This window comes from Centropristis striata, chromosome 11 (genome assembly GCF_030273125.1).
Source record: "Centropristis striata isolate RG_2023a ecotype Rhode Island chromosome 11, C.striata_1.0, whole genome shotgun sequence".
NCBI lineage: Eukaryota > Metazoa > Chordata > Actinopteri > Perciformes > Serranidae > Centropristis > Centropristis striata.
This window is the reverse complement of record NC_081527.1, coordinates 14,413,292-14,433,516: the sequence shown is the minus strand read 5'-3', so window position 1 is coordinate 14,433,516 and position 20,225 is coordinate 14,413,292. Positions and strand designations below refer to the sequence as shown.

Below are 20,225 nucleotides of genomic sequence, written 5' to 3'. Positions count from 1 at the left end.
CATAAAGTTATTAATATGATCTGTTTGAGTCACTTTCTGCAAACCAAAAGTCGTACACAGATTTAATTAAATCAACTTGTGCTCTAGGAACATTTAAAAAAATAAATAAAACCAAATGATTGATGAAATAATAATTAAAATAATCTTTAGCTGCAGCTTGTATTCAACCAAAGCCTTGGTTAACCTTCTAAGTTGCTTCTGATTGATGCTGTGGCCAGTGCCAGAGTGTCTATCGCTTAGCTGGGATTTCGGGGTTATATTTATCCCGTGTAACCCCCCCTGGGGAATGGCAAACGGAAGGTCTTATTTCACTGATCTGTCACCTTCTTCCTCACCACTGGCTCCTTGAGCCTGGTCAACTGTGCCTGGTGTTGTCCAGAGCGATAAAGAAATGAATACTGGTGGCAGTTATCAACATGATTGAATAGATACCTGAACTTGGCACACAGGTGTACCATAAACTGAGTTTATTTTCACTCCTACTTATTTCCTAATAAACAGATAAACATAGTAAATATAAGACATACAAGTGGACATTTTTTATTGTGAACACTGAAGCATTTAATGACAGGGATCAAAAGTCAGTTTTATCACAGTGAGTAAAATTACCCAATGAAAAAATATACACAAGACTGTGTACTAATAAAGAACCGTGTTATATAGTTGGTGATACAATGTCGAGTCAAGCTCTAAAAAGGGGAACAAAATGGTAAAACAAACTTGAGTGAAATCATTCTGGAATTCAGGCAATGCAAGTCTGTATATTTTTAAGTTATTACAGTATTAAACAAAATGTGACAAAACAGGTGATCCATTATTTCATTTTGTTACTCAAATTAAACTTAAAATGTAACGGAGAATCTACCAGTCATCCTACTTGTCACACAGTTCAAATTTAAAAATGTCTATTGTGCAACAGTGTCCATTTCACAAACGAGCAGAGCTGTGGCAGCTGCAGGAAGCAGCTTTTAAGTTATGATGAACAAGTAAAAACAAAAACAGTCCTCTAAATCAGTAATATGGTCTCCGTGGATTATTCTGTGGAAACAAATAAGAAACAATAGATTAAATTCAAATATTAAAGCAAACCCTGATGAATCAAGTGTTTCTGAAGCTATTTACACTATTAAACAATGTGTATGTATTTCTACATGCTATTACACATTAAATTAAATTCGACTGAATGGAATATTGTTAAAACAAATAACAATATGAAACAGAAGTTACCAGTGGGTTGGGCCTGAAGCGGTAAGCCAGCATCATCCTCTTTCTGTAAGCATCATACTCGTCGTCATTTTTTGCGAGCTCGGCTGGACGTTCAATTCCAAACCCTGCTCCGTTAGAAGCAGTCACTCCCCTAGAGTCGGACAGAAAGACCCTCTAAATTAGTTTCTCCCTCCATGTACTTTATGTCATTTAAGAGCCAGGCAAACTTCAAATATAAGCCTTTTAACACAAGATCTTTTAATATGTCACAGTAAAAAAAATACATCTGTACATAACAGGGTTGCTCAAACTTCCTAAGTCAAATGTAAGCCCTTTCCAAGCATTTTCAAGGTGCCTTTTAAGCTTTTGCTGCACTTTACAGCTGAGGTAGATTACATCTTTATTTACAGCATACACAGTATATACAACATACTGATTATTTCACTGCTTCATGACATTTATGTAGATGTTACTGTGCTAAAAACCACCAAAGTTATGTTTTGTGACTTAAGCACTTTATTCAAACTCCAACCCCTTCCAAACCTTGATTTACAGCACCCGTAGGAACCCTGGAAAAAATAATATTAATGATGGTTTAAATTTAGCCGCTTCAGTTTCAGGGTCCCACTGTTATACATGCAGACTCACTGTGACACCTTCATGACTTACTGGAACACTCTAATAGTACAGCACCATGGTTAATGAGTGCTTTAAAAGTTAACAGTTTCTCAGCTCGACTTACATACTATGGAGCGTATGTTCACATTGTGTAAACAAAAGGAAATATTTCACAGTCCACAAAAAGCAATTGTTAGTGGAAATAAACAGTTTGTTTTGTACTCAACTATGAACTTTGTCTTGATGACGTTGTCAATTTTTTAGGTAACTAGAAGAACCATAATTCAGTAGTGCTGCTTCACTTGAAGCATTAATAAAACTATTTTTGTCATTTATAAATATACCCTAATCATATGGAAATGCAACAACTGTGAGAGGCAAATGTACTGAAGATGAATACTCACTTGTTGACAGGAGCCTTGATGCCCTGTCCATCACTGCCAAGGCCTTCACCCTCCTTCCAGCCCATCTTCATAAGCATTCGGAAACCAAGATTCTCCACCGTCAACTTAAACTCTTTATATTCTGAGTAGTCGGGGTCCCGGCCCTCCTGCAAGTCAACAAGAATAAAGTTGTGCTTTTATGCAGTACACACTGAACTGCTGCACTGTTTAATTGCCTCCAATGCCATTTTGTCTGAGGAAGAAGGTGGGGAGATAACAAAATACTAATTTAGTTTGGGTGAAGCAAGCTATTATATATACTATTTACTTGATTTAACTGGAAAAGAATGAACACCGCACTGGTGGACTTCGATATACAACCTGCAAAAACCTGAGTAAAAGTGATACATTTCAAAATAAAGTGGCAATTTCAGTCTAGTAGGGACGTCTGCTCTGCTTTGTTAGCTTTTGCCAAAGTGCCCCTGACATGGTTAAGCAGCTTTAAAACAGAGACATGCATGGAGGACTACAATCCTGTTTACAGACATTTCCACCCTGGCCCTACTAAATTATGTATGGCCTTTCTGTGGAGAAGCAAACATTTAATGGCCTATAGCCACAAATTACACTAAAGATGTATGAAACACGTTTTACAGTACTCTAAAGAGATACTGCAGAGGAGATTGTTTATTTTATAACACAAACAAAGCATCTCTTAAATTATATTAGTTTGATGTCTCCTTCTCTGACTCATCTTTATTTACCTCTTAAACAAAAGAAAAAGGCCAATCCTTGTAGTTGCGAAGTAAAATCCTTCCCTGTTAGGCTAAAGAACAAGTAAATTCACAGGAAAACTAACCTTGAGTGCCTTGAAGGTCTCCATGAACTTTTCCAGCTCTTCAGGCGGCAGGAAGTCACCTATAAAATGTTTCCCTTTACCCATTTCTGTCAGAGACTCTGCCCACTCTGGAAAAGAGACAAGAAGATTTTTTTTAAAGCAACAATTGATCACTTTTTGGTAAGAACTGATTATCAGCCACTGACAGCTGCTAGTGTTGCAGAGGCAAGACCAAGTCGCCGTCCTGATGGTCAGCCTTACCACGGGTCTTTTCCATTTCCATCTTTCGGAGACGATGCTCCCAGGTTCCTGCCTGCTGGTCAACTTCTTCATCACTGTCATATTCATGCTGGTGGTCCCTTATGGCCTTCTCCCACATCACCTGCATCTCTGCCATCGCACGCTTGTGTTTCATGATCATGTCGTACATCTCTTGCATCTACGGGGTGTGTGAGAAAACATCACACATGCACACAGTGAGAAAAATACACGAGACAAATATTATTACAGGCATAATAATCCAAATGTATGGTGTGATCAACCTGAGACATCAACAATCCTTCTGACTATTCTAATAGACAGATTATATTAAAAACAATGCACAAAGAGTGAAGTATCTTGGTAGAGGTTAGGTATAGTTCAAAATGCAGTGGCTTAATTTTCACTTCGATAGATTTAAACAGATTTACATTAATTTGGCTCTTCCATACCTCTTGTTGTTCTTTGATTTGTTTCTTCTGGTCCTCTGATAGTTCTGTCACTCCAACCAGACCAAGAGGCTTCCCCTTCTTATAACCAAGACCTCTCAGCTCTTGGGCTGAAACAGACATTACCATTCATAAATTAACTATTAGATTGGCTAAAAATGTGGCCAAAATAGCAAATAAAAATTAGATTTCAAAACAATACTTGGCACCATTTTATGAATATATATAATGATATGATATCAGTACCAAATTCTCAACAATGATTACACCTCTTCCAAAAAATGCATATTGACAATGGTATCAGTTTCAACCATATACTGACATTGCCTTTTAAAAAGGTTAAGGTTTTTTGGTTGATTGCTTTATCACCAGAGCAATGTGTATGCACACATTCTATGTTTACAGCATATAAAAAGAAGTTAAAGAGTTAATGTACCAGAGAGAGAGGGTGTGTTAGGGTCTGGAACATTCATCTCTGGAGGAATAATGATTGGAGGAATGGGCAACTCGACTTTGTCATCTTCAGACCCCCATCTGCTTTTTCTCTTTCGTTTGACGGGCGGAGTTCCAGCCCCCTGACTTTGGGGCAGAGAGGCAGGGTTCAGCGGTGGAGGGATTCCTGATAGCACCGGAGCAGCTGGTTGCTGAAGGTCTGTCCCCGACTCTGCTGCTGGAGGTGAAGAGCTTTGGGAGGCTGCAGCACGAAACTCCTGTACTTTCACTTTGTAGAAGCGGTGGGCTGGATTTTGGTTGTCACATAGAAAACTGAGAGGGACAGTGGATATTTTGTGTAAAATCAGGCTTTAAACCCCTCCATAAAGACTTAAAAAACAATGACCAGTATACAGTGACTGACCTGAAGGCAGGGTTGTCTCTGTAGCGCTCAGTAGCGATGGCTTCCATCTCGGGGCCACCCTCCGCCACAAACCTGGCCAGCTCCTCAGCCACTTGCTGGGTTTCCGCATCCACTGGGGGGGAGACTTTAAGCAGCCTATCAGTACTGGGACTCAATTCACACCCTACTACTGTACCGTACTCAACTGGCTCTCACACACCACCAGTCTAGAGCCAATAGGGGATAAGAGAGGAAGGAGGGAGGAGGAGCAAGGGGGACAGGGGTGGTGAATGGGGAACTGTATGGACGTGAGGCTTTTATTGTAACAAATGAAGACCATGTATAGCCCAGAGAGACTCCACCACATACACTGTGATAAAACTTGTATCTGTATGTGTAATGTGCACAATTTAAGACTAGAAATTGTACTCCATCTTTAGCTTCCAATCCAAAAACAAAAATACATATTTCATTTCATCATATTTCATCAATCTAGATTGTTAATGATGCAAGTTTGATTCAGGGACTATTTTCTTTTTTATTGAACAATACCCGCCAACCGCATCATTGTGCAGAAGGAATCGTGTTGAGTTTCGGCACTTTGAGCAATACAAGCCAAGTGCCATCTCGTCCCATTAAACTCGAAAGATGGCAGACATTTCTAATGCCGATATCCCAAACACGAGGTAACTCATATCAGCAATTCTACATTAATCAATAGAACTACAGGTAAAAAAAAATGCTTGATATTAGGGAGAATTGTCCCTTTAAGACTATTAGAATGCATCATAATGTCTAAGGTTGTCCATGTGAAGTCATATTGTGATAACTGGTATCTTTAATTGAAACTGAAGAAGCTATATTAACATATATTCCACAGCTTTTACATTTACATGTTTGTATTTCTGAGAGAGAAGACGAGAAAAAGAAAATGGAGACAAAAGACAGAGTGTGTGAATCTTACCATTATCTGACGAACTCTCAGGTCTTATCATATCCTTTCTCAAAACCGCAACTCTGTGTTTGTAGTACAGATACTCCATGCTGCTCTTATCATATAAAAACCTGAAAGGCAAAGATCAGATTTGAAATTACATGAATTTAAAAATACTGGATCAGTAAATGCTTCTTGATGAGCAACACTGTCCTTCAAACGTACGTGAAAACAGGATTATCCTTGTAGTCCTCCATGGCCTTTCTCTCAAGCTCAGCTCCTCCTTCCGCCACAAAAGAGGCCATCTTGTCGATAATGAGTCTGGTGTCTGAATCCTCTGGGGGAGAGACTTTAAGCAGGCTATGAGTACATTTACTCTAAGGGCACCTATGACAAAATGCCAGTCATAAGGCACTGCAGTATGCAGAAGATGCACTGAAATGTCCAAGCCATGGAGTTGTCCAGTGATACACTGAAAAACACAGGCCTTGATTTACCTTTCATCTCTAAGAATCTGGAGTAATCAGTCTCTTCATCATCATCTTCATCATCTGGAGAACAAAAAACACTTGGCCTCTGGCTGAGAACAGGATTCTTCTTGGTTTGTGAGTAGTTCTTGAACTGACTAAGCATGCTACTGACTCCAAGGCCAGGCCGCTTGCCAACAAGAATGCTCTTTTTCTGCAGCGCATTTCCTCCTGGCGATGCAGTCGATGTTGTGGGAGATTTGGCATCACTGTTGGAACCTGAAAAAAGGACGCATTTTTGAACAAGAGTAACTAGACATGGTGTCTTGTAGTTGTATGCCTCCACCAAGCAGCCAAGTCTGTCCAGACTGATATGTAGCCATGACAGTAGACAATGCTTTAAATATGGATGCTGCTGCAAAGAAGCTACACATTCTTACAAGATGCAGATGTTTCACACACATCTTCAACCTAACAGCTGAGGAGATCTATACAATCATCATTCTCACTGTGTCAGCAGCATGAAGGCATACAAATCCAGTACAACCCTACACATAAAGGGTAGTATTCTTTCTGCTATAGATGATGTATTGGCAGGTCTTAACTTTTTAGTGTTACCCACTCAGGCAGTCAAAGGAGCTGTATGTCTCTGTGTGTGAAGGGGTAAGGATGTGTCATAGCAAATTGTTATCAAATTCAAGTTGTAGGATTCAACCTTCTACTTCAGTTTCCAGGAAACATAGCCAGCCTAGAGAAAGGTCTAAATGTGCAGACAAAATACTGTATTTATTGAAAGACACCACCTAAGGTGCACACTTACTTAGTACTGACTTCTGAACTTCTTTAAGTAACTATTTACAGGCGGACAGCTTGGGGATAGACATTTACAAATGTGTACTTTGTTTAATGCAATAAATCTCACAAAATTCAGATTATCTCTGTGAATTGCTGACTTATAACGAGGACAGTATTTTCCCCATCATCAACCAGAATATTTGGCAGGTAACAAACACAGGTAGGTAATGTAAGGTAATGTTCGTTATCACTCTTCTCAACTAATTTTCATTCAGTCAAAGTACTCACCAGACCCATTGTTGGATTTATCCTTCTGCATCCTCATGAACTGCTGTAAGAAGCTTCCATCATTTGCAAACTTGTTTGACGAAGCTCCTTGCAGCATGGGAGAACTATTGGAATCAGAATTAATGAAAAGTTTTAATATGCTTTGTTATCATTTTAGGCCAAAGTTGGTGTCAAAGAAAACATTCACACAACAATATTAATTGGCAGCACCAGACATACACATAACACTTAAATAAATAAATCCATACATGTAATTTTCACACATCTGTGTCATATTAGCAGATCAATAATTATATGTATTGTTACCTTGGAGGCAGGGGTTTGTTTGGTGTTTGCACATTAATTTTAGCTTGCTCTGCCATCCTGGCCTCAATCTCCTTCTTCTTCTGAGCTATCAGCTTCTCTTGACGGAGAATATTCATGTTCATCTTGCTTTTCTGTGGCTGGATAAGCTTGGACTTCCATCCTCCTCGCCCTAGAAGAAAGATAAAAGGGAAAACACAAAGATAAGCATTTTATAAAGCTGTGTAGTTTGCAGTTCGGGTAACTGGGGCTTCAACTAACAATAATTTTCATAGTTTCATTAATCTGCAGGTAATTCACTTAATTTAAGATTAATCGTTTGGTCATTTGGTAAATGTCCAGAGAATAGCATGGAATAGCCAGATAAACGAGGCTGAACAGTATTTTTTCCAAAAGACATTACTACAATGACTATTCTACAATCAAAATAGTTTGTGACTATTTCTCTGCAGATTGACAACATGTGGCATTTGTTGATATGCATCCTATGAATTTTGCCCCAATAAAGAATAATTTCACAACGAAATGCAACACTACAACCATTTTAGTGTTGAGTATATATAAGTTTACATTTCCATGTAATAGTTAGTATTCTAACTTTGCATTGCAGACTAGCATACAAGAAACCTCTAAAACGAACTACAAAACACCTTTAAAAGCTGCTAAGAATTCTGGGAGTTAAGCGACATTCATGTGTTACTGTTTGCAAAGGGAACTCGGGTATGTGTTGCGTAAATATATAGCAAATTGTTCTATTTGACAACTAAATACGTAGTTTATTTTACCCGACAGCTAGCTAACGTTGTACTCTGATTACGCCAACAACCGAGCTCCCCTACGGCCACATATGCTAGATAGTTCCCGTTAAAGCTAACGTTAAATGCTATCCTGGCTAACCGTTAACTGTTTATTTCGGGCAGTGCTACATATTTAGCATTAGCATCGCAGTCCAATTCACAGTGAAGATTAACCTGCATCGCTGGGTTCCATGGTTGTAACAGGAAGAAAAATATATTTCGAAAACGACGCTAACGGAATACAATAAGGCCTTTCGCTGCTACCGTGATAGTTGATCTCTAAGCTAGCTGCTTGGCAAACTACAAAACACAAGACAAGACTTCCGGTCCTCTTTTTCCAGAATAAAAGCACAAGCCCATACACATCTGCTACAGGACTGTCAAATCTTCAGACACTGGCTATCTAGTAGCTACTCTGACACAAAACGGTAAATATTTCAGTATTCTCCCTCACACTAAGTAACCCGACACAACAGCTGCCCCAGGTCACATATAAGCACAAAACGTACATTTGGGGTGTGTGTGTGTGTGTGTGTGTGTGTGTGTCTGTCTGTCTGTGTGTGTGTGTGTGTGTTATTTTATACATCCATACACCGCAAATTGTCACACTCTTCATGTTGTGCATGAATATATTTTTGTCAGGTGACAGATAGTAGAGATGCAGAAGGAGATACAAGAGAAGAGGCTGGAGGAGGTAGAGGAGGAGAAGTTGGAGGAGATGAAGGAGGAGAGGCTGGAGGCTACATGCTTTACAAAAGGTAAAACCAAAAACGGGACAGTAAACTTAAAAGTAACAATAGAAAACTAGAAGAACTACTAGAAAACAGAGTGAACTGAAAGAGTTTGAATTTTATTAAAGATACTCACCACACAAGGACTCAGCCTTAGTGGTATGTGCTCTACCAGTGAGCCAGTGAGCCAAGGTTAAATACTTCCCCAGAAAGCACAACCTTCAGATTTGGAATGACACTTTTATTGTTTTATCTCAGTTCTCCTCAACCAGGCTTGACTAAATACTTCAGTCGTAACATATCCAAGTCCCCTGGATTTTTTTGTGCCTTAAGTCAATCAGTGCTCCAGATTATTCTTCATAGTTTTCATAGTATTGAATTTAATTATTTAGAAAGCTGTTTCTATTCTGTCGCCATCAAGCAGCTATATAAATAGGGCCGAACAAAACATTGTCGGAATGACAGCACTCTGATGCAGTTTCAGTTATTAAATACGACATACAGCTCTTAGAGACACATCCTCTGGTAGAGCAATAATTAATAAAAAGTAATTGTTTTGCAAGTCAAAAGTAAATCACAAGTCTTTACAGTTAAGTCCTGAGTTAAGTCATTAAAATACCATGTCATTTTAATAACAAATCATTTACAAAAAGACTTAATGCTTTTTAAAATGTGTATTTATTCGTTTACCAGTTTGCTGAAACAAGTGCAACTGAATTCAAATGATTAAAAGTACTGCTAACATTTCAGCATTTTCATAGCATATAGCATGACTTGAATGGAGGTATTAAGTATTTTTCGTCAAAAGCTTTAATCTGGGTTAAGTTATGCATCATTGGTCCTCAGTTGATCAGATCATGTGATTTTACCCCTTTAAGATCATCACTTCTTTGACAGTTTGCCACATTCATAGGTATCAGCTAAGAACCCAGCAAAGAAGAGCTAGAGGGAGATTGTTTTGTTATCAGTTTAGTTTATCAGTGTTTTATTGTTGACACTAATATTGGTAACACTTTACTCTAAGGTCTCTACATAAGAGGGACATGAGCGTGTCATAAACGTGACATGGGATGTGTCATGAACATTAATGACACTTTGAAGTAACATTAATGCTCATGATACTTGTCATGTCTTGTTTCTGACAGGCTTGTGTGACTCTTGTGTAGACACCTTCAACATAAAGTGTTACCATATCTTGCTTAAATCACAAAGGCATGTTCAAAAAAATTGCCTAAGTCATTTATTTCTCTGAAGTTACATAATTTACACACAGTGTTATTACTATGTCAATAGCCATCCTTTGTTACATCCTTTTTGAGTGAAATGATCAATAAATGTCACTTTTGGTGAAGTTTTTGTGTTTATTGCAAAACTTGAAAAAATGAGTTCGGCGATTATTTTAACACCGTGACGATATTTCCCTTTTATTTGAAGGTAAATATTAAACCGGAGGTCTTCCTCTTGGTCATTTTTTCTAGCTGCCATGGTAACGTTACGCTGGGGCGCATGTTTCCGTTTCCTCTGTACTTTCTCGTTGCAAAAGTCAGGGTTTGTTGTCCCTCGTTGCTTCCCCTCCGTATCGTACGAACTGGTCTCCTGCTTAGAAATGGCTGAAGCTCCCCCACGGCCCAGCCGGTTTTTTTGTCACCGGTGTTCGGCAGAGATTAGTCCGCGTTTACCGGTAAGAGACATATTGACTTTCTTGAAGAATGAAAGATTAATTTGGGGTTTGTGTGGTTTTATGTATGCATATGTGTTTGTGGCGCACAACCAGTCACGTCGACTGATTGCTGCTACGCTAGTTAGCTAGCCCCATAGACAGCAGCGGTCCACAGTGACAGTGAAGTAATGGTAGTAATTAAGTTGACGGGTTCACTCACGTTATGCTCTTGTGTTTTCGACATATTTTCAGCTATATTGTAGTGTTATATATTTAAGCTAGATAGCGCCCATTTTAGCGTTTAACGCCCGCTAGCTAGCTAACAGAAGAAAACGTAGGTTCACTTTCTAGCTAAATCAGATTTGTACACTGGGAAAAAAAACATTTTGGCCCTGTAATTATTATTTCAATCATCTATATAAATTATTCAAAGAAATACGAATTCAGTGCTTTAACTTTAAAATAGCAGTTTTTAATGTCGTGCATTACTTAGTGATTGTTTGTTATTATGTGTCCTTCGTTCCAAGTAATATTAACTAAACCAGTTCATTGGCTTAATTGGCTTATTTCCAAGTAAAATGTAATTGAGGGACATCGGTGAATCTGCAAATTACTTGTGTATTTTCATTAAATAAAACAAGTGGTTCTATGAAATAAATATTACTTAGGAACAGCCTGAGTAAAGATTACAAACACTTTCTGTGTGGAAAAACTTGCCTAGCTTTTTCTTTTAAAGTAAATGTCACTCCATTTTTTTTCAGTGTGTCCTGTCAGGGGGCGTATGGCCAGTTTTGGTTTTGAATTCCTGACGGTATAAATTCCTGGTATAAATATATTTCTCTTAAGGCTTTAGTTATTGTGGTTGTGCCTCAAAGAGAAGTAAAACTTTCACAATATCTGTCCAAAGCCAGTCTCAGTCACTCAGCTGTTGTAGTAACAGCCCGCTTGCCTGCCACAGCAGTCTGTTGTCAAGCCATTCATGGGAAGCTTCTTGAATGTTATAGTAACAGTTACTTTATTGACAGTCAGCCAGTTGCTTATCTGTGTGACGGTTACTGTCAGGAGCGAGGTTCAAATTTAGCATCATCCACTGGCCAAATGCTGGTAAAATAAGGCAAGATTAAGGTAGAAGTTCTTCACTCACCAGCTAAAAAAACAATGGTAAACTATTGAGTGGCTACTACACATTTAACATTCATTAGCTATTTGGACAGTTGACAAACAAGTTAATTCTGCACACTGGTCAGGTGATTATATTCATTAATTGGAAGTGCTAACAATGTGCCATTTACAGCATGTAACATTTGTTCAACTTTAGGTAATGTATTGTCAGCAAGACATCAGGGTTAATATTGATTATCCTTATGGAAATCATCAACATTGGCATAGTCTACACTTCACAGAGACATGTTTATAGGAGAGTATGTTCCATTATTAGACATCATATGCTCGTGTTTCATATACCTGAAACTAATGCAGCCTAATACTGGAACCCTGCAATAAATCCTGCTTGCATGGATCTTATAATATTCACTTTTTGTTTTCTTTGTTTGTTTTTTAAGGGTTGTGTTTTTCTGAGAGGCATTTCTACTATTTTGTCCACCACATGTATCTCCATAATGGTAGATTAAATATGAGGAACACCATTAAGTATAAGAGAAGGATAAATGTCAAAGATACATGAGGTAAACTCACCTCCTACAGAGTCGAAAAAGCAAAGGAGAAAGTGACTTGAGTGATAAATTAAAATGAACTAAGATAAAGACACAATAAACACTGATGAAAGCAGTTAATTGCACAGGATGTTATAAGTGGGTGATGGTGACCGTGTAACATTAAGTAATGCTAGTGTTTAAAAAGTCTGATGTTGGAACAAAGGAACTGCAATTGAAAGGCAGTTAGCCCTCTTTCTTAAACTGTGGGCAGAGGTCACAGTCTGTAATGAAAGAGTAACTGAATAAGGAACCCAACTGATATGGGATTTTAGAGACTGAGAGACATCAGTACTGTATGCACTAGTCGGTCTTTACCTAAGGTGGTACACTGTACAATTCAACAGAAGCCTTTAAATTGACCATTAAGTTGTATCAACACATCTCCTACACCGAAAAGCTGTATGACCCGTAGCAGTTTTTGCTGAGCAGCTAAATTGGAGCGCATTAGTTTCAGCTTCAAAAAAAACAGACAACTGTGTATGTGTTAGTTATGGTGTATACGTACTATAGATTTTTATATAATTTATATTTCCCCTGTAGGACTACACGTGTCCACGCTGTGAATCTGGTTTCATTGAGGAGCTGCCAGAGGAAAGAAGGTATGGATTATTTTGTGTCATGTGAATTTTATTAATTAGATGCTTGACTGGATTTCTGAGTCTGACTTTTGACATTCTTTACCACTGTGTTCACACAGTACTGAAAATGGGTCTGCATCCACATCCTCCACCAGTAGTGATCAGAACCGCCCATACTTTGAGGTCAGTATGACTTGTTAAATCAGCTGGTCAATGGTACATTTTGCACCCTGCACCAGGATTTGACATTGCCTTTGTCTTTTCAACCAGAACGTGGATCACCAACACTTGTTCACATTTCCCACTGGATATGGTCCATTCACTCTTGGGATATTTGATGAGAACTTCGACCTTCGAACGCGGCTACCCACAGAGGACAACCGAGAGACAGAAAACAGGAGAGAAAGGGAAATGGCATCACGGCAGCGATATGGTGCGCGGCAACCACGGGGTCGACATGTTCCTCGACGACAGGGTACGCGACATGAGGGAGTTCCCACATTAGAGGGGTGAGACATTTTCAGCAGTAGAGCGTGTGTGTTGGTAGAAAACACAAACAATATTATTTACAGTTTTAGAATGTGGTAACATGATGTGTTTAAATACATGTAAACATAATGTAAAACTTTGCCTTAAAAGTGATCTGTTATGTCTCTTAGTATAAGCGTATTACCTCATTCAATAGTATAAAACAAATTTTATACTACTTTTTATAACAAAGAGTGACTTTTCCCATAAATACCAAGCAGCAGACATCTAGTATTTGTTATAACTTATCATTTTAATTGGGTTGAGTTTGTCTTTTTATGACCATAAAGTTTTTAATATGTACAGACATTTTCCATTTGTGCAATTCAGATAAAAAGTTTTATTTTTCAGTTTGAAGGTGTTGAACGTGTTGCTTTTTGTGATGTTTTTTTCTTGACAGAATTATCCAGCAGCTAGTAAATGGCATTATAGCACCTACAGCCATGCCAAATATTGGGATGGGACCTTGGTAAGTATAAGAACTGTGATACATATTTGTTTACCTATTTTCATATAAAAATGTAAAAATATATTTTTTTTCTTTGCCTATCTTGTTTCCTGCAGGGGTATGTTGCATTCCAATCCAATGGACTATGCCTGGGGTGCCAATGGTCTTGATGCTATCATTACACAGGTATAAAAATAGTTATTCTTCTACATGACATTGGAGATTAAACTGTATATAAATGAGGCAGCTTCAGTGTCCCAAGAACCTTTTCAATAAAGCCTTAACAATAGTGTTATAGTACTATAAATGATTGTAAAGCAATATAATGATAATTGTATCCAACAATCATTTCTACATTTTTAAGATTAGATTATATATGGATGATAATCTGTTGGCACTAAAACACTTTTGTCCCAGAATGTAGCTGCCAAATCAAACTTTGTGAAGAATTTATCCTTTAAATCGTACACGTAGGAGTTAAGCTAAATCCTGGAAGTGAATGTCTAAAAGTTGTCATTTACAAAACAACGTGACTGTTTTGCAGATAATCTCAAAGCCATTTATTGGGATTCTTCTTTTTCTTTTCTTTGTAGTTATTGAACCAGTTTGAAAACACGGGTCCCCCTCCTGCAGACAGAGAAAGGATAAAGAGTTTACCCACCATTACCATTACAGAGGAACACGTGGGTAAGTCCATGCCATTCTCTCACTTACATTTACTTACTCCTTGTCACTCACCCAGCCTCTACCAGCAGCACCTTTGTTTGAGTTATTTCTCAGAAAAGAACAGAAGTTCTCTTTTTCATCGGTGCTGTTCTTTGTACTGGTTTCATACAGTCATACATGTAACTACAACCTTCTTAGTGTACCACATAAAAAATAAACGTTTTTGCTTTGGCGTGTAAGCTTTTTCTTCTTGTTATTGCTACTGAAGTAAAATGCTTGATTTAATCCTACACAACACTACCTAAATTCAAATGGATAGAATCAGTGTGATCACAATTTCCTATACAGCTGAAGCACGTGAGTGTGGGTCTCACACACACACACACACACACACACACACACACACACACACACAGACACAGACAGATAGATAGACAGTGTGTCGTTTACTTTTTTTGCAGGTGCTGGTTTAGAGTGTCCTGTGTGCAAAGAAGACTACAGCGTTGAGGAGACTGTCAGACAACTGCCGTGCAATCACTTGTTTCACAATGACTGTATAGTACCATGGCTGGAACAGGTATGTATATCTATCAAGGATGTTCTAAACAGATCTGCAAGACTGAAATCAGATGTTGATGATGGTTTTTGATTGGTATCAGCTATATTAAGCTGTATATTTATGTCAAGCTAGATTTGTCTTGAGTAATTTTATTTAACCCAGTGTCCTTGCTGAAAGTCTGTGAAGCTATTCTCAACATGCTGCATTGTGACCAAATTAACTGCAAAACGACACAAATTTACAGCAGTTAAATGTATGGATAGTGACTGTGTGCAAGTGAGCAAAAACAGTGATGCTTTGAGTCAGAAAAAAAAATGCTTTGCCTCCATTTTGAGACATACCTCTCATGCTCCTTAATTGCTGTTGCAGGTTGACAAGGCACATTTAAAAAGCTTGTAAATATTTTTCAGGTTTAGTATATGACACTATAAAAACAATATAATAGCACTTTAGGAAACCAGTAAAAGGAAAGCTTGGATGCAGACTAGGTTTTTCTCTTCTGAGTTAGGGCTGTAGCAGATTTGGATACAGTCATTTGCATCCAAACCAGTCATGTGAATTTGTTAAAGGATGTTCCTAAAAAAAACAAGACAATGTATGGACAAAAATAATCCATTTGTATCTTTTTTTATGACCATTTAGAAGTGTGTGGCAGTGTCTGTATCTGCAGAGAACCTGCCCTCTGCCTGTATTTTCTTTTGTCTTTGCTGTGTTCTGGACATTTTTGGGCGTGGCATGCCTGACAGTTGAGTTTGAAGCATGGGAAGCTCTGCTAAAATTCTCCCGTATGGACAAAAATACTTTGCCTATTAGACTGAAGATTGCTAAATCCACTGGCTAAGGAGTGGCCAACATTGAATTTTGTATTTACAAACAGCAAAAAAAAAATCCTACACATTCTGCCTTTTAACATGTTGAAAATACTTAGTTTTTACTCAAATCTCGTTTATCCTTCTTTCCCACAGCACGATACGTGTCCCGTGTGCAGGAAGAGTCTTAGCGGACAGAACACAGCCACAGACCCACCGGGGTTATCAGGAATGAACTTCTCTCCCTCGTCCTCATCCTCTTCCTCCCCCAGCTCACCTAGCAATGAGAATGCTGCCAGCAACTCATAGATTTTCACCGTCACCTCACACCTGAAAACCTCACAACATACAACACCCAACGACTCCTAGCTGAGACCAGGACAGTTGTTCGTCGCAGCTCTAGGGGACAATATGAGTCGAGTTGAACTCTGAAACTGTTTCAGATTTTTAGTCATCATTCCTCCCCCTGTGCTGAACGGACACCGGGTCCAGTTGCTGCTGCTATTGTTGTTGAGTATTTTGAGGAGGTGGGACTGGGCAGTGCTGAATGAGGATTCAGAGAGGCTGTGAAGAAGAAGAAAAATAGGATTGTAACCAGAACTGGATTTGAACCAGAGTGGACTGCTTTTTGATGGAGACATGTCTTTGCCATGAGGCTGAGGCACATTTTATATTTAAAAGACAAAAAAGCTCTTTAAAAAAAACATAGCCTGTGGTGGTGCAGAGTCCATAAATGTGTAGATAGAGAATTCATTTTGAATGGTCAGCCACTGTACAGCTAGTGGATCAAACAAAAACCTTGTGGAAAGGAAACTGAGTGTACGCATCCAATTTTTATTTATTTGCACCTTTTTTTTTATTTTGCACAAAAATCTGTCTGATGTTGAGAATGTGAATTTGGGTGAACTACTGAACAAAATGAGAGAAGAAAAAAAGAAGATTTTTCAAATTTTTGCATTGAAGTCTTTTTGGACTTTATTGTTTTTATTAGGTTCTCTTTTTATTAGAGCTTGATCCAGTGTATTTGGTGCATCTTGACAAGATAAAGATCCTCACAGCTCAACAGTGGACACATTTTTATTCCTCAAGTGATAACATTCACAAACCTACTTATTTATTGAACCCTTGCCCACGGCACAAATTGAGCAATGTAAAAGGAAAAAAAAGGACACATAGAAAAAGGCATGGGAACATCTTACCTCTATGAAACTGGCCAAATGTGTTTCACAAAAACAAGTGTTTATTATTTTATTTACTGATTTTTCGTACAGTCTGAATAAAGTGCTAAAACATAATTTTGAGTTTCTGCTGATAATGAACAGTGTGAAAATGTTATCCTTCTACTGCAGCTGCTCCAGGACATTAACTTTAATAATGCTTCAATATCAATCAAACCAATTGATTTTAATCAATTTTGCTTTGACGAGAGCAATAGAAGGACTTCAGTTCCCCTCAAGTAAACCTAAACAGGACTGTCTGGCTAGCAGTCAGACAGCAATAAACTGATATCTGATATCTTAGTCTCAGACAAATCACATGAAAACTTCCACAGGAGGTGAATGGTTTTTACAGGCGCTGTAAGTCTGTCCATTGTGGTTATGGTGTTGACAAAGCTCAAAGTGAATGTTGATCAGATTTACTCAGAAGTCTTCAAGTGCCTTCATGGAACTAGGCAGCCTGCCAATCGTATTTGTCATTTACATTCACAGCGAGCCCAGGGAATTTTTAGCAATAATTAACAAACAGGTGGTGGCTGAGTCACCAGACCAGAGGTTTTCATATTTAAATAAATACGAATAACAAATTATATTCCCATTCCTGATGGTCCCAAAGTTACCAAAGCAAATAGATGAGGTGTTGCCACCCACTGCGAATATAAAAATCTGTTAGGTTGATTTTAATGGTTTATTTACATGACCTTGAGATAGAAGAGGCTCTGTTTGAGAAATACTGACTTAATTAGTTGTAAAACTGTTGAAAGAGATGCAAAATTTCCCTCCCATTTGTTTTAACTAGTTTAGGACATTTGTGTGTCTATTGCTCCACACCAATAAGGTCATCACTTCATCTTCACTATATGGGTTAGCGCTCTTGATTTTGATTAATGGATAAACCCTTTTAGCTCCTGTGCAGTGCTGCAACATGGTTCTGGGCCATTGATACCACCACTTGTCTATTTGTGTAATGCTTCTTTTGCCGTTTCAGTGAATCGCTGTTGTTTCTGTCATTTGTTGAAAACTGTTTAAGAGCGTCACACCTGCTGCATCACCCCACCAGGAAATTAAAGTGAACCTTGGTGCAGCTGCAGCATTTTGTCTAATGAAGTGGAAGGAGGATGACTGAGAGAGGGAGACAGAGAAAGAATAGGGGAGGGGGAGAGAGTGATGACACTCATGACTTCCCAGCACTGATGTCAAAAGGTAAGAAAGGTGCAAGAAGAAAATTAACAATATTTTTTGTTTGAAAAGTTAGTATTGTGCAGGGATGATGTGTTACAACAGTGACTGGTTGAGTCTTAAATGCATATTGCTTTTGTTAAGCTGATCTCTGTCTGTATTTGTGTATAAAAACATGCTATCATTCACATGTGACCACAATTAGACACAACCAAAACTAGAACAAAGAAAATAGGCTATCTACTTAATCACTTCTCAAGTGACAAAGCACTCGATTATCATGGCCCATATCCTGAATGAGTCGGAGTAATGCTCTGCAATTCTGTAGCTTTGGCCTCTGGAACAATTGTGTTCAGGCTGTTTTAGTGCCACTCCTTACAACACACATGCTAATGGAAGTGTTATGTGAAAATGGCTGGTTTAATGCACATACCATGCAGCTGTAACCAGAGCAAAACCAAACAGTCCATCAGTGATGCTGAACCTGCATCTGACTGCAGCAGCATCCTGCTGTCGGTGTGTGCACTACATGAATACCTCTGCTGTACTTGATGACCCCTGTTACAGGTCATACAGCAGGGATTAAGCAGAAGCTGACTGAGCTGATGTGAATAGCTAAGTAAATAGGGGAGACTGGGGATATTTTAACAAAGGGATGGTTGTAACAGCACCACTTTCACCAAGTAGGGATGTGTTGTGTGGATGGACCAAGTCTATATAGTGAGGAGTACTGATGGTGAAAAAAACAGATCGGGGTGTGCTTGCACCCATACTAAATGTACTAAAATCTGCATCAGATGAGGTAAGGCAGGTAAGGGCAGTATGGTGTGTCCCCAAAGAATATGCCACATGACATTGTGAAAATACTGCAAGGAACTAGAAAACCTCAGAGAAAGAGGATCAACACAGCTGCCCTGTGTGGGCTATAAAGCAGAGTCGTACTTTCTACTCACTCCGTGTGAGGTACTCAGCATAGAAGCTAAAAATACAGGTTAGTGTGTTAGATTTCGGTCAGGACTGGTTATTAGTGAAGGTGTTATTTTATGTGTAATTGCGTCATTTTTAATTCTTCACTCTTATTGTTACAATTTGTAATCGTGGAGCACCTTGTATTTTACATCAGTTGATGAAAGCATGGCTATTTGTAGAAGCAAATAAGGGTACATTGTGGCATAATGTTAGAGGTGCTGAGACAAAAATAACCATCCCCAGTCTCTACTATTCAGTGCTGCTTTGGTGTTCCTCATGGTCACCGTTTTAGAAAATAAAAACCACACACAGCACCAAAACAGTACACATTGTTGTTAATTGGACTGTGTACATTCAATGCACAAAAACCTTTGGGCTGTGCCTCTAACTTAACAAGACCAGACTCCAGGGGGCAGAAACAAAAATGTACCTTGTGAGAAGTGAAAAGTACAGTATGTTCCCTCAGGGGAGCCCAGCCACAAGCACCCAAAGGATCGGCACCTTTCAGATGATGTGTTACAAGCTGCCATTTTGTAGAGAAGTTGACCTAAACTGTTCACCTGCTCATCCTTCTAACCACATGACTTTGACAAAATGTGACATTTCTTTTGTGTCAGAATCACATTGAACATTTGTCTTCCACGTCCTGTGCCAACCTCGTGTGGCCGCTAGGGCGCGCTAAACACCAACCATGGGTGACATCAGCTCAGAGAGGTTGTCATTGAAAGCACCTTCTAAAACATATGACATCATTTTGAGTTTTCATTAACACGTGGTAATTAAACTTTTGACGTGAGTATATACTGTGATTGACATGTTAAGCATCTATTTCCGTGTGATTATTTGTGAAGAGCTACTTGAAGCAATTGAAGCTTCAGGTCATGACTGAGAGGCCTCAGCTGGAAGCAGCTTGAGTTGAATTAGCAGCAGCATAAGCTCATTTAATTTAATGATATTTGACACGCAGTCAAAGGGCTCAGATAGCTTCATGCCTG

General features: G+C 38.7%; 2 protein-coding genes across 2 annotated transcripts; one reads left to right on the top strand and one right to left on the bottom strand.

Moving 5' to 3' along the window:
- Nucleotides 1-517: 517 nt before the first annotated feature.
- On the bottom strand, nucleotides 518-8,503 carry sugp1 (SURP and G patch domain containing 1). The gene is made up of 14 exons (XM_059345214.1): nucleotides 8,346-8,503; nucleotides 7,378-7,546; nucleotides 7,072-7,175; nucleotides 6,019-6,267; nucleotides 5,747-5,870; nucleotides 5,552-5,652; nucleotides 4,609-4,732; nucleotides 4,189-4,517; nucleotides 3,756-3,862; nucleotides 3,307-3,484; nucleotides 3,067-3,173; nucleotides 2,229-2,374; nucleotides 1,228-1,357; nucleotides 518-1,038 (listed from the first exon to the last, which is right to left on the bottom strand). The coding sequence occupies exons 1-14, from the start codon at nucleotides 8,362-8,364 to the stop codon at nucleotides 1,012-1,014; spliced, it is 1,914 nt and encodes a 637-aa protein (XP_059201197.1). The 5' UTR covers nucleotides 8,365-8,503; the 3' UTR covers nucleotides 518-1,011.
- Nucleotides 8,504-10,418: 1,915 nt separating this feature from the next.
- On the top strand, nucleotides 10,419-16,881 carry rnf126 (ring finger protein 126). Its single transcript, XM_059343712.1, has 9 exons — nucleotides 10,419-10,583; nucleotides 12,818-12,876; nucleotides 12,975-13,038; nucleotides 13,126-13,364; nucleotides 13,784-13,852; nucleotides 13,948-14,017; nucleotides 14,425-14,518; nucleotides 14,959-15,074; nucleotides 16,022-16,881. The coding sequence occupies exons 1-9, from the start codon at nucleotides 10,509-10,511 to the stop codon at nucleotides 16,172-16,174; spliced, it is 939 nt and encodes a 312-aa protein (XP_059199695.1). The 5' UTR covers nucleotides 10,419-10,508; the 3' UTR covers nucleotides 16,175-16,881.
- Nucleotides 16,882-20,225: the final 3,344 nt, after the last annotated feature.

What these genes read in the sequence shown, in the direction of transcription:
- rnf126 (XM_059343712.1), top strand. Translation starts at nt 10,509, where the DNA reads ATGGCTGAAGCTCCCCCACGGCCCAGCCGGTTTTTTTGTCACCGGTGT. An exon ending in CATTACAGAGGAACACGTGG is followed by an intron (nt 14,519 to 14,958) that starts GTAAGTCCATGC and finishes CTTTTTTTGCAG; the next exon opens with GTGCTGGTTTAGAGTGTCCT. An exon ending in TAGTACCATGGCTGGAACAG is followed by an intron (nt 15,075 to 16,021) that starts GTATGTATATCT and finishes TCTTTCCCACAG; the next exon opens with CACGATACGTGTCCCGTGTG.
- sugp1 (XM_059345214.1), bottom strand. An exon ending in AGACCTTCAAGGCACTCAAG is followed by an intron (nt 2,375 to 3,066) that starts GTTAGTTTTCCT and finishes GTTGACTTGCAG; the next exon opens with GAGGGCCGGGACCCCGACTA. An exon ending in ATCAAGGCTCCTGTCAACAA is followed by an intron (nt 1,358 to 2,228) that starts GTGAGTATTCAT and finishes GTCCGACTCTAG; the next exon opens with GGGAGTGACTGCTTCTAACG.